This window comes from Brienomyrus brachyistius, chromosome 5, assembly GCF_023856365.1.
Source record: "Brienomyrus brachyistius isolate T26 chromosome 5, BBRACH_0.4, whole genome shotgun sequence".
In the NCBI taxonomy this organism is placed as follows: domain Eukaryota; kingdom Metazoa; phylum Chordata; class Actinopteri; order Osteoglossiformes; family Mormyridae; genus Brienomyrus; species Brienomyrus brachyistius.
The window spans coordinates 19612055-19626020 of NC_064537.1; the positions used below are offsets into that span (position 1 = coordinate 19612055).

General features: G+C 42.5%; 2 protein-coding genes across 2 annotated transcripts in view; one reads left to right on the forward strand and one right to left on the reverse strand.

Annotated features, from left to right (window-relative positions):
* Positions 1 to 9791, forward strand: part of baiap2l1a (BAR/IMD domain containing adaptor protein 2 like 1a) — a 27687-nt gene extending 17896 nt beyond the window's left edge. Inside the window, exons 7-14 of the mRNA XM_049013200.1 lie at positions 278 to 430; positions 865 to 1020; positions 1359 to 1479; positions 1951 to 2152; positions 4616 to 4675; positions 5209 to 5350; positions 8247 to 8287; positions 8389 to 9791. Coding sequence (XP_048869157.1) covers positions 278 to 430; positions 865 to 1020; positions 1359 to 1479; positions 1951 to 2152; positions 4616 to 4675; positions 5209 to 5350; positions 8247 to 8287; positions 8389 to 8461 — 948 coding nt within the window. The 3' untranslated portion in view covers positions 8462 to 9791. The remainder of the gene's footprint in view (positions 1 to 277; positions 431 to 864; positions 1021 to 1358; positions 1480 to 1950; positions 2153 to 4615; positions 4676 to 5208; positions 5351 to 8246; positions 8288 to 8388) is intronic.
* A 54-nt stretch (positions 9792 to 9845) lies between these two features.
* LOC125741817 (brain protein I3-like) lies at positions 9846 to 13524 on the reverse strand. The gene is made up of 3 exons (XM_049013201.1): positions 12939 to 13524; positions 11739 to 11853; positions 9846 to 11123 (listed from the first exon to the last, which is right to left on the reverse strand). Exons 1-3 carry the CDS (start codon positions 13102 to 13104, stop codon positions 10991 to 10993), a joined length of 414 nt encoding a protein of 137 aa, XP_048869158.1. The 5' UTR covers positions 13105 to 13524; the 3' UTR covers positions 9846 to 10990.
* Between the last annotated feature and the right edge of the window lie 442 nt (positions 13525 to 13966).

Sequence of the window (13966 nt, forward strand, 5' to 3'; positions counted from 1 at the left end):
ACTCAGGACCTCTGAGGAGCGTCTGCCTAATAGTCTTACTGTGCCACAAGCAGCAAAGTTGCACATGGTTGATAAGATCAGATTTAGAACAGGATTCAGCAAAACCTGTATAATTAGGCCACATACAGTATGCACACAGGCATTGTGACATCTCTAACCCGAGGCAGTTCTATTTGAACTCGCTCCAGGTGTCAGTAGGTTGTATTGTTGTTATGCTACAGTAGTTGTCCTTAGTTGTAAAGCTCACGGGGCAATGCCATGTGACCGCTCACCACAGTGCCTGGAGGTGATCACCGTCCGTCAGATGGACATGCAGAAGTTCGTGGCAGATGGCTGCCGGGAAGCCCTGCTGGAGGAGAAGAGGAGGTTCTGCTTCCTGGTTGACAAGCACTGCAACTTCTCCTACCACATGTCCACCTTCCACGACAAGGTGACACATGGAAGTCCAGCGCTTATCGGCAAACTCTCCCACTGTATTTTGCTGCAGATGATTTTCTTATTTTGTTTTTCTCACTGACCCATAAATGTCTTCCCACAATTTTCTGCAGTTAGGCTTATGGGAGATGGTTTTCGTTAGTCACTTGGTGTTAAGCTGCTTGAAAATGCGTAGTTGGGGCAGTTGAGGTGATTGGTCATATTTTAAATGCATTATGTTTAAAGTTAAATATCTCTGTTTAGTTATTTGCAGAAACACTATAAGAGCTATAGGAGTGTTATGTCTGGCAATCTGAGTGATAGAAAACCATCCATTACTGTTATGCAGTTTGCCTCCAATATCATTCCAGTAAGTTAGGTCTGGAAATGACACAATGTGAAGGTTTGCCCAAGACCTGTCTTTCATTACACATGGACTCCCTACTGCAGGCAAAGGAGATGCTCTCCGCAAAGCTGCCTAGCTGGCAGGACAAATGCGGAGATGCCACCAAGGTCCCGGAAAGTGTGATGTCTATGATTGAAGGTCTCCGCACCCCGCTGTCTGTCACGCCCCAGCCGTCCCCGAAGGCGGACCGCTATACCATGGTCAGTCATGCTACTAACACAAGGGATTCTGTCACTGCATGTTGCACCCAGTGGTAGTGATGACGTTGGTGATGATGACAGTGTTTGTTAAACGATCATTGTAATAAGCAAAGAGTCAATTCCTTGACTGATTCTGATATATCAGGGATCATTGATGTATTCTCTGGGCTATCATCCAGCCAGTTTATGCATGACAGTGAATATTCCAGTGAATATTTGTTACATGTGATGCAAGTCCAACACAGTAAAAATACAGTCTTCTCATTCTCCAGGCTGTTCTCATAAATTCTTGTGGCAGTAAACAGGGGTTTGTGACAGTTCTCTTTTTTCCCCTTCAGAACAACACGGACACTTTGATTCCACCTCCAGCCCCAACGCTGAAGGCCCAAACAAGCCCACTGGCTAACATGTTCTACCAGGATGAGCCCAAGGCCCCCGTCACAGCAGAACGCATCTCTGGTGCGTTCTGGCACTTGGGCCCTTTTTTGGTTATGGTTGAGATGCTATGAGCAAAAATTATATATACAAGTGGAACAGGATGTATCATCTGTCACCACAATTGCAGATTAATTACCTGGCTCTGCGTATGTGACGAGTGTGAGCGTGTGTCTTGGGATTGTCCGGCTTCCCATCGAGGGTGTCCCTGCCTCCTCTGCATTTTTGCTCCCTCCCAGCTCCAGGGGAAAAAATGTGGACTGCCTGACAGGGAGCTCAGAGGGAGCAAAAACATGGACTGGCGGAAACTGCTGTACTAGAATAGCAGTCATGGGAAATGGACGGAATTTTTTTAAACAGTTAATGCTCTCAGTACTGTTTTTAACTCCGATGACTCACAGTTCCAGCATCACAGAATATAACACAATGCACCATTGCAGCTCAATACTGATTATATCCCTTAATGACCTGTAGTGGGCACTCTCTGCCTGGCAGATAATAACGAAGAGAGCACGCTGCCCCGGTCTGTGTCCATGGGCATGATCGTGGCCCAGAGGCCCAAGGTGCGAACCATCTTCCCCCACGCGGCCGGCAACAACGACACGCTGCTCAGCTTCGACGAGGGTGACATCATAACACTCCTCGTCCCGGAGGAGAAGGACGGCTGGCTGTACGGAGAGCTGGAGAAGTCCGGGCGGTAAGTCCTCCATAGGCTGCTGACTCAAGGGCTATAAACAAGCTCACCCTCCCCACTCCGTCTTCTTACAGCGTCCTGTTATGGAGGAAAACGCGCCACCTAGGAGAACCAGTACACAGTTTCCACCTTGTCTATAGATGACAGCATTTTGGTGGAATTTGTGAGAAGGTCCAGCGTTAACAGAAACCAAACAGCACTTTATCCGCGGACGTGACCTCACTGTGCTGGAATTGCACATATATTTAAACCTGACTTTTTCTAATCAGTCTCCATGGACTGGCCACATCTTCAGGGCTCTACCAGAAATGTTCCATGCTATGCGTTGCAGGCTCTGCGCTGCCTGCGTCCTCCGTAGGATGTTTAATCTTAAACACGTGCAAAAAAAGTGAAGGATCCGCGTAAGACCTGAACTCGCTTGCAGTAATGTGTCAACCTGCATCCTAGTAGAAATGTCAAGTGAAGAAGGGTAGTGGCAGCCAGCCTCCTTACTGAGTGGAATGGGTCTGACTGACATTTACAAAAGGGAGTTTGCTGTGAACCAGCACAGCATAAAGAGCAATGCGTGTTCCAGAGTCACTGCAGCCTAATGTGTAATTAAAGTCCTGTTTGACTACAGGGTGCTAAATCCTGCCTGTAAATTAAGGTGGTGATCTACATCAAATGTGGCTTTCTATGGGTGGCCTGTTCATTCTCAATGGATTATTGCATTCGTATACAAAGTACCCAAAGTACATCACAGTTTTATGTTATTTACCAGGTCTGGCTCCAGTTTAAATAATCTATAGTTCTTTTAACCTTTGCATCAAAACAAGTTTTTCCTCTTATTCCATGGAGATATTATTGAAATGAGATCAGAGGTCATAGTCGGTTATGGTCACAGATGTAGTGGAAAGCTGCCTTGAATGTTAATTATTAAATAGGCACAAAGTGTCCTCTGCGGCTGAATCAACATGCAAGAGGGAAAAGGTAAAGGCCCCCTAAAGTTAGTAGTCCGTGCGACACGTATTAGTGCATCAACTTCTTTGCTGTAGGAAATATTTACATTACCTGTTCAAGTAACCTTTGCCAAGTGGCGTCAGCTTGGGTCTGCTGACACATATATAGTTATGTTACATTTATTTAGCGGCCGCATTTGGACAAAGCGATGTATAGGTAAGGGTCGGGGAGCAGGGTCAGACAGTGATCCTGCTGCTGTAGGGGATGAGGGCCGTTCTCTCAGGGCCGGTGGCGAAATCACTCCGTCAGCCACAGGATTTTTAACCTGTGACCTTCCAATCACGGGTGCACAGTCCTAACCCACAGAGCCACACACTGCTTGTGCGGTTCCCAGAAGAACGTTATTGAAATGTTCTGTGTTCACAGACAGATTTCTCTGCCCCTGGATCAGTTTTGTCTTAAAAAGCAGTAACAGGATAATAGTTGCCAAGCAACGTGAGTGGCAGTTGCCAGTGTGTGTTGCTGAATGTTGAACTTACCGACAGGGTCGTCACCTTCTTCCCCTGCTAGAGAGTGTAATATTCTATTAATTAGGCTTTTATAAGCTGAGATAATGAGAGCTGGTTTCAAACAGATTTCTCCTTCAAAGTTAACGGCATCAGGGTCTGTAAGGTTGTATCTAAGCAACCAGATAAGACTTTTCCTCAATGTTTTTTTTATCTTTTTTTTAAGCAACTCTCTTGGAATGCTAGAATGGTCATTATAATTTTTCTGTAAGAAGGAAGGAAATCCCCAGTGTGTGTGTGTGATCCCTTTGTTCAATTGTGGTATAATCATTTGATTTAAAGTGATCATTTAGAAAGCAGTTTGTATATACTTAAGGGAAGAATTACTGTATACAATTTACTGCAGTGCCATGTGAAAGCGTATGGATTTGAATTGATGGTTTGTTGTGCATCGAGTCCACACCAAAGTGCTACACACATGTATGTCCATTACGTCACATTTCCTTCAGTGAGCTCACCATTGACATTCTGGGTATCATATCATGACCCCGACGAATAATTAAGTGCTTAAAAACTTAGGAGAACATTGTTTTGTGTAAAGTGAGGAGTATTGCCCAAATGAAAGCTGCCACACCATTCAGTTAACAATGCAGTTACAGGAACCAGCTGCAGTTCCACGTAACTCTGTGCACAAAGCTTTGATAGAGCACGCCAGACATAACAGGCCTCGCCGCCTGACAGGGGGCTGAGCGCTTTTAATTAAAGGTGCGCGATTTCTCAATCCTTCGCTCCTCTAATTCCCCTCTGGGCAGCCAGCCCTCTTTCAATATCCAGGTTTAATTATGTGCTTTATTCACACATATTGTGTTAATAAAACATTTTATACAACTGCTGTGCAGACTCACGACGTATATTAAAAATGATTTCAGATGATCATGCGCTGAAATCCTAGCTTAGCGTTCTTTTCCTTCTAAATGTTTGCGGCCACTTTCATGCTCCTCCTCTTGCTGCTCTCTTCCAGACGGGGTTGGTTTCCCTCATCCTACTGTCGCCCCTACATAGAGCCAGTGGGCAAAAACAGGTGAAACCCGCACGCATGCACCTCGACTTCCCAGTATTTTTAGATAATTTTTATGAAATAATTCCTATATTTCCATTCTGTGTTTCTACTTATATCATTCTTCTGGTTTGGAGAAATTTGCTGCCTAAAAAATGTAACATCCCAGAGAATAACTTTGCACATCCGTAATGTGTAATAAATCTAAATATTGCATTTTAGTACCTCTCGTGTAGGAAAATGTTTCTCATAACCCTTTGTGTATGCTTCAGTGTCCTCCTCACCATTGTACAAGACGTCTTACTTGTGTGCGCATATTCATCATGCAGCTTTGGGAACAGAAATTTCCAAATACTAAAGTTGCAAATGCTGATGTGAACTCTGAAGGCTTACGGCATGAGGGCTAAATGGTGTGCATTGAAGACTGTGTGCTTTTTGGAATATTAGAGAACATGTTCTTCCAGACTGTACCCTACATGGGGTTTGCCATAAAAAAGCCATGATAATTAAAGAGGCTGCTGGGGAAGGTCTCCTACCATTCTGGCTGATGTTTGCAGCCCCAGCACAGACGTACCAGCTCCTGTCCAGAACCTGGCCAACCTTGCGGAGAAGGAGCCAGTGGGCATGAAGCTCCCTCCGCCAGATTATACCGACTCCCCCACGAAGAGCTCCACGTCGACGCCTTCACCAGAGAACACGGTCAGCATGTGGCCCACGGCTCTTCCTGTAACCGCTCTCCTGTGGTAATGAGATTAGGAAAAGGCTGCCCTTCTCAGCAGGAACGTGTGTTAGTGATTCTAAGCTGTCGTCGGGGTTGAGTTTTAGAGGTTTCTTGGTAAGGAAGTATTGAAGAGAGGTGTTTATTACCATCAGTGGTTACCTAGGGTCACAGGAAAACCTACCTTGCTGGAAGTGGGATGAAGACAGTCAACCATTTCCTCATCTACTGTCTGTTCACTGTTTTTAATGACCATGTAGGGAAAAAAATGAACATTGCAAAAAAAAAAAAACAATGTAATAAACAATTTTCTAAGGTCTGTTGTATTTAAACAATGCTAATATCCATTATGTAAAGCATAACCAGTGTGTAAGAATATACTGAACATCATATGTTCTATCTAACTACACCTACAATTATCAACTACAGTAATGTGGCAGTACAAACTTTGCCCAGAGGTTATGCAAGATCTTATTTTTAACTATTTTATTTGCTTTCACAGTGCATGAAGGAAATCATTTCTAAAAATTAGACTTCAGCAAAATGTTTGTACGCTCCAGTTGCAAAAAAATCAATACATTGACGTCAGTAAAAAAAAAAAAAACGCAGTTTAGTTTTATTAATATTCTCAGTGTAAGAGAATCGCTGTCATGGCCGCACAGTGGCCTTGGGTCGGGATGCTGTTTTCTTTAAATATTTATATGGTAAACACCTTACAGTCATAGTGATGGGCAAATGGTGTGACTGCTTGTACCCATGCATCCAGTAATCCAGTCCAGGCAGAAAGTCAAATTCCTGCAGAGATGTCAATACAATATTTATTTCTATGAAGCTAGTGCCAAGTTGCCATCGATGTCACATGCAGTACCTGAAGACACCTTTCACCTTAATTACCTGTATGTGGTGCATGACAGCAGGGGGTGCTTCTGCTCCAAGGCAGGCTCTTTGGCACTGGCACTGGCAGCGGTTGTGATTTGTGGCTCTTGTTTGACCTCTTGGGGCGTCTGCATAGTGCTTCCCTACTTGGCTCGCCCTCCCTTTGTACCGGTATGAAATATTAAAGGCTCCGTTTTTTTTTTTTTTCCTGGGGTTCTGGGACGTAACGGCATGGTGGGAGGTGGAGGCTAGCGCTGCACATCCGGGGTCAGGCTCCTGCTTCCGATAGAATTTCACCACGAGGACGAACCTGAAACCACTGGGCTCCCTCCTCCCGTGAGTGGCTGCCAGTGGGGTAAATAGGGGTCATTTAGGGAACAGCCTCGGCTCTATTCATGATATTGAGTTCGGGTAACACAAGCCGGCTCGTAAAAACCAGCAACAGACAAGTTTTCGTTAAACACAGTAGCAAAATGCAAAGCAGGAAGCATAGTTCTATTTGCTCCTAGGAGGAGACTGTTCGTGTACTGATATTAAGAATATAGCGTTAAAAAAACTGGGGATTTTAAAAATGTGTTTAGGGAGACATGAATGCTCTATTGATTAGACCTTCTAGAGTACGTTTAGTTAGATGTCAGCATTCTCACGGTTGCAGATGTCTTCAGAATATTGGCTGGGGGGTATGTTCAGTTGCTTCTGGCTTGGTTTTGCTCCGAAACTGGGACAGGAAATTGAAGGGGTATGGGGAGTTCTTGTATGGACAATTAGAGCCTCTATCGCGTCAGCTGATTTCAGAGTGAAACTGTTGGCCTCTTGAGATTGCTTCTTCCACTGATTAAATGTCCTTTGGCTGTAATTGCTGCCTAAGGATTTTGGCAGAAATATGTTGCCGTTGGTGGAAGAACAGATTTGCCACGTGCCCATGTGATCCAAGAGAGGTGACTTTGCCCTGGAGGCAGGATACAAGTTTGGACAGCTCCTCTGAGGTCTGCCGCTGTTGCTCTGTCCTGTCCGAATCTGCCCTCTAGTGGCATGTCTTAGCAATTATGAATTAAACCTGTTGATAGTTTAGCAACATACTTAGCTGGGCTGTACACATTCGCTGCAAAGGTCCTCTGCTCGTCCTCAACATCGACTGGCAATTAACTCACAGCCTGCATCTGGACTGGATTCCAGGAACGATTGATCATGTTCTGTGTTTGTGGGCATCTACTTTAAGGACTTACAATCCTTCATAATCCATCACAAGGATTATATCCGAAAATCAGATACAACCCTAAATATAGTACACATCAAATGTTACCTATTTCACTATATAGAGGAAACTTTTATGGAATGTGTACCCACATGTCACATTGTTGTTTTTAGTTGTAAAATAATGAGAATAATTGACTTTGAAATCATCCTACACATGCAGTATTGTTTACTATTAAGTCACTTGCCTTTGAAATGACAAACTACCTGGAATTAGTTATTTGTATTGATGTTAAAAATATATTAAAGGTCGGATTTTAGGTACTGTGGGACTGTGTTTGATATAATTCATTCTTAGGCCCTAACCAATGGTGCCTTATAATGGTGATATTTTCGACACCTTATTTAAAGGTTTACATGGCAGGAGCGTAGTCAGTTTGATGCTCCAGTAAAGGTTTGCAGATATTGGAACGCTTCCTAATTCCCAGCAGCGCACAGCTAGACAAAGAAGCATTAGATTTTTTTAGGCAGGATGATTCACTTTAGGCAGTCAGAATGCCTGCAGTTCTTTATGATATGATGAATTCCGTTGTCTATTGTAACATTGTCAGTTTCAAGTAAATTACAAAGTTTTAAGTGAAATCACATTCTTAAGCCATTATTACTTTGTATTCATGACGGTACATTTCAAAGAGGCTTACAGTATAACCTTAAGCTGAAGTTAATGTAGATTTAAACAGTTAACATTTCTGGTCAGGTTTTTAATGCCCCATTTCCTACATGAACTGTTCCTGTTCTTATTTACAGGTGTCTGAATATAATGGTACTTCAAAGCCTCCTTTCCTCAGGTGAGTATTTCTCTCGGATGAGACTGTTGCTTTATCTATACTTGCTCTGCACAGTACTAATAACCAATCTAACATCTTAACCAATTTCCTTCCCTTCACAGCGGAGGGAATCCTTTTGCCACTGTTAAGCTGCGACCAACGGTGACAAACGACAGATCGGCACCAGTCATCTAATGGGCAGAGACCCTGTGCATTCCACCTGTGTGTGTGTGTGTGTGTGTGTGTGTGTGTGTGTGGAGGGGCGTGAGAGAGACAAGCTGTAAGCTCCACCTCGTGCTCTTCGGCTAACCAGCATCTCCTCCTTCCCATCAAAGAATCTGCAACCTTTTTTTCCCCTCTCTCTCTGAAGTGCGCCGTTAACGGCCGGAGGTCGAGGTGAGATGAGGGCTTAGCTGAACTGAGAATGAGACAGGCTGCCCTGGAGAACCCCTGCTGTAGAAGCCCATTTATGTCAAAAGTGTTGTGAAACTGCTGCTACTCACATTGAGATGCAGAGACAGTTTATTTATATTTTCAATATAATTCACTGCTATATTTTAAATTTTGTTACAAATGACTGTACACAAGAATTGCCTTATATGGACAAATATATTAGAAAGTGTTAAATCAATTTTTTTTCTTTGAAAAGAAATGTATGTTTTAAAGCTGAGTTTTTGGTGAGAATTTCTTGGTAAAGGTTTTTAATTTGCCATAGGATGCTACACTTGTGTTCTATATGGGATATGGAATGATCTTTTTGCATTACTTCATAAAAAGGTTGCTATTGTATCTATTATACAGGTGCAGATTTTTTTGTCAGGTGAGTCCAATACTTCACCGCTATTGTTTGTAGTTTTTTTTTTTTTTTCCACCAGTTACAATATCCTGGCACATATATATCACAGGAATACAAGGCTATCGAGTTTTGTTACATATAAAATATGCTTCATGGGGTAAATGTAGTGTAGGCAATTTCATAAATAAATCATACGTAAAGTATTTCAAAAATAGTTTTGATTTCCCTATTCAGATACAAACGCATTTTTCATTTGTGGTGACTTCTGAAGAAAGACATTAACTTCTTTTTGGATTAAAGGTGCACTCGCTAATTATTAAAACATCGATTTGACAGTGTGCAGAGAAATACGTCATGTGTTTTAGTTCTGCAGATATTGTATCTTTATTGTTAATTTACTGGATCTGAATGTTTCTGCACATGCAACCTCCACTTTTCAGTAAACATTTTTCCGTCTTTTTTTTTTGTGCACAATGTCGCGTGTTTCCTGATGACCCCATACTTTAGTCTGTCTGGATAAAATTGCATTTTTTGTTTCTGGTCCAAAGCGATCATCCATTCTCCTGACATACAATTAGAAACCTTAAAGGAATTCATATTTTAATTATATGGATTGATCATTATTTTGAGGCCCGGTGTTGGGTGTTTTGTTACCTGCCAAAAAATCTACTCATAAAATGTTGTGTAATTATTTTTTTAATTTACCGGAATAAAAGAGGATTTGTTTAACCTGTTATAATCCATAACTTTTTGAGATAACCAAAGAATTCAGTCCAGACCAACTACATGCTCAATTTTATTTACAATTGTTATATAAAAGTTACAATAAATCATAGGAGAGTTTAGTGTATTTCAAGGTAAAATGCCTGTGAAATATTTATATCTTAACCTAATGTATGAATGCAACACAGCTGAACAGATTTGATATCTTGAGCTTGAGCTACTTGAATCAGTCCAGTTTTTCTTCCGGTTTTTCCCCCATCTAACATACCTTCACAAGTTTCCCTGAAATCATTCACAGTGTTACATTTTAAATGACCAAGGTCCGAAAGTGATTCCTAAGGTCGATGCAAATAGCAGTCGAATGCTCACCAATACATCACCAGTGATGTGCTAGAAAAACACAGAGCCTACAATGACAATTGTAGAACATTCACCTAGTTTCTACATCATGAGTTCCTACTAAAATGGTTTCCTCCAACGAATGTTTCCTTTACATCACTCAAGGGAAAGGATCATATTTGATTGGCTACAGATGCCTGTTTGCGATTAAATTAGGTGCAAAAGCACTTATGATTGCTTAGACGCTGAAAAAAATATAGGGAATTATGCCCTTGTGATATTTCAAGCAAAGCTCAAATGGAATGATAGATAACCACCGATTACCAGAAGACGATCTGTTTTGAGAAAAAAGGAAGCGTACTAGGTTGGTGGTGGGATAGGAAGCGTACTAGGTTGGTGGTGGGATAGGAAGCGTACTAGGTTGGTGGTGGGATAGGATGCATCAAGGGGGTTGGTGGGGGATGTGTTCCATCCACGGAACACCACTCCATTTTCAGTTCACCCCCTCAGTCCTTCATTGGTATTCATACATATAGGTGGCACATTCCCTGTTCAGGTTCTTGCATTACTAAAAATAACATGATTATGTATGTTTATTTCAAAGGCACCGGCTAATAGGTGAATAGTAAAGTAGAGAATTGCAAGATGACAAAGTTACTTACTTTCCTCCTTTCCATGCATGTGAACGGGAATGGGGCAGGTGGGCTGGGCTACACGTTCTCACATGCATATCTGGGTTTGGCTGCCACAGGGTAATTTTACAAACATAAGCCTGATGGAGGCAAGTGCATGGCGAATGGCAATTTAGGAGAAAAAAAAAAGATCAAAAGAACAGTTGAGGGATTTCTTTCGAGACGCGTTTTGGCCTATCCGAAGGTGGCTCCGCAGTTGGGACACCTCCTCTGGCGCAGTGCGAGGCAGAAGAGGATCCCAATGGGAAAGAAGACAATGGCGCAGAGGATTCCTAGGCAGGTGAAGTCATCCTCCAGCACGCCGACTCTAGTGCAGGTAGAATACGGATATACATATACATACACACACAGATTAGCCATGACAGCATTCATCCAACGTGTCCCTCACGTTACCTGCCACTACTTCTCCCCCGATTAACCAGTTCCGTTAAATTAAAGATGAATGTGGGGCTATTACATTCTACTGAAGCATAAAATTGTATTCTACATTGAAACATTAACAATATTAAATACTACCAATATTGATCTACTTCAAGCGTGTGACAAAACACTAGTTGCTGCCGAGTAACTTAAAAATCCATTTTCTTTGAAATGAAACCTTGTGCTCATTTAAAATAAGGGAACTTGGACCTCTGTAAAAGGAAAAGAGCTCACAACTGATTTCAGTTTATCACATGGGATAAATACGCTACACAACCTCATATCACATGTCATTGGTTGATTCCACTAATGAGAAGTAGGTCACTCTCACAGACACTTGGTTAGACTGCTTGACCACGCAGCCTCAGAGAATGAGGAACTACTTTTAATCGCACAAATGAATTTAGCATGTTAACCTGCAAACATGTTGGTTTACATGTAACTGTGTGCAGTGTTGTACAGCGCGAAACAGGCTCAGTGAAAGCAGGAGTGCACAACTCACCGGCAAGCTGGGCAGCCTCCCACCACCACCACGGAGGGCTGGATGATGGTGTACGTTCCTGTGTAGTTTGGCTGTTGGGCAACAGGGGGCACTGGCAGGGACGGGTGTGTGCATCCTGTGTGAAAAAGAAAAGTAATTTACTCTGTCCTTCAGTAAAACTGCTATTAGACACTAGTTCCATATCGGCACTAGTTACATGTTCCCACAAACACAACTGCAAAGGGACTAAGCAAATGAAAACAAACATTTGTTTTGTTGACTAATACACGATATCAATGTATAATAATGTTACAAAAACTTGTTTCGTCAAAAATGAAAAGCAGAAAAGCACTTTTATGGAAAAACATAAAACGTAACCATATTTTATCTGTTTATAGAGCTGGATAAGTCAGCCAGAACACCAGTCTGAAATAGAACAGTCCTATGTCAGACCAGCAGATTACAAATCAGTCTACTAAAATAGATTCAGTGCAATATCCTGTACAAATATTTAAGAATTGGATTAATGGGGGGGGGGGGGGGGGGTGGTTAGCACTGTTGCCTCACACCTCTGGGACCCAGGTTCGAGTCTCCGCCTGGGTGACATGTGTGCGGAGTTTGCATATTCTCCCCATGTCGTCGTGGGGTTTACTCCGGTTTCCCCCCACAGTCCAAAAACATGCTGAGTTTGACTTGCTAAGTCATTGGCTAAGTCAAAGACTTGCTAAACTTCCCGTAGGAATGCATGTGTGGGTGAATGGTGTGTGAGTGCGCCCTGCGATGGGCTGGCCCCCCATCCTGGGTTGTTCCCTGCCTCGTGCCCATTTCTTCCGGAATAGGCTCCGGACCCCAGAAGATAGGCTATCCGTTAGGATAAGCGGTTTGGAAAATGGATGGATGGATTAATGGGTTATCAGCGCGCTAAATAATGTGCTTAGTACATAATTAACGAGGGCTAATGAGTGAGCCTTCACTATAAAAGTCGCACAGGTACATGAACACTTTTTGAAGAGTTTGTTGCGTGGACGGATTGGAAACGCTGACATTGTTGTAAATATAAAACGTTAATACAGTTTACAGAGTGGCAGCTCGACACTGAAATTAGCACCGATAATCTGCCGTAAAACAAACCCTAAACACTAAATACATAAATAGAAAAGCCTTCGTAAAAAGCGAACCGAGCGACGTTAGATGGGGTTACGATGGCGAGGTGTCGCTTACCTGGTCCCTCGGGATACTGATACGGCGGCGGTGGTTGCTGGAATCCCGGCTGTGGCTGGGCAGGCGGAGGAATGGCCCCGTAGTTATGCTGTGGTCCGTATTCATAAGCACCGGGCACCGCGTTGTAGGCAGGAGGTCTCTCTTGCAGCAGCGGTTTGCTGTCCATATTTGACGTGTTGCTCCTTCAAGTTTGATTCCGTCCTACAAGCTTTTAGAACGACGCTGCCGATCTAACATACGTTTTCCGGGGCTCGATTAAAAACAAGAACTTCAGATAACGAAAGTATCCCTCCCGACCCTACAGCTACTTTCTGCTCGCTGGTAAATTGGACATTGGACCCTTTGTGTTCAATGCATGTCGCTCTAATATATCAGCAATTAATGCCGATTTACACGTTGTTAGTTTTTAGAAACCTCCTGATTTTAGTTTTCGTAATATAACAACCTTTCTGATTAAGGCCTCGTTGTTTCCCTTTCCTTTTGATCTCAGCAGTATCTACTTAAAACTGTTGGCGAACTCTTGAAAATCGTGTTCCTGCTCTTGGGCCAGTCACAAGACTGCGGTCACGTGAGGCGCCGCCGAATTCTTCTTCTTCTTCGTCACTCAGTCAACTTTCTCTTTGCGGTTCTGCCGACACTGGAGTTTGTTACCACCACCTACTGTCGTGGGGTGATTGTGTGCGACATTTCCGCGTTTGACATATTACTGGATGAATATGAAAAGATTAAACTATCTGTCGGCAACATTTATGAGACCGCTATTCAAAGGTGAAATTACTTTAAAGCAAGTAGCGTGACTTCTCTTTATAAATTACAGTAAAATATTTAGGTCCTTTCATCGAGTTATTTTTTTTTATATGAGGTAATATTTATCCTTTCATTATTTTTTTAAATATATTTTACTTGTACCGGTTTAGTTGATAATCTTATTTACCAGTAAATATATTGTAAAATTCTAAAAGCTAAAGTCATGTCTTTCTCTCTGTCTATATAAAATCATCTAAAGCCGATGCTATATAAATAGACAT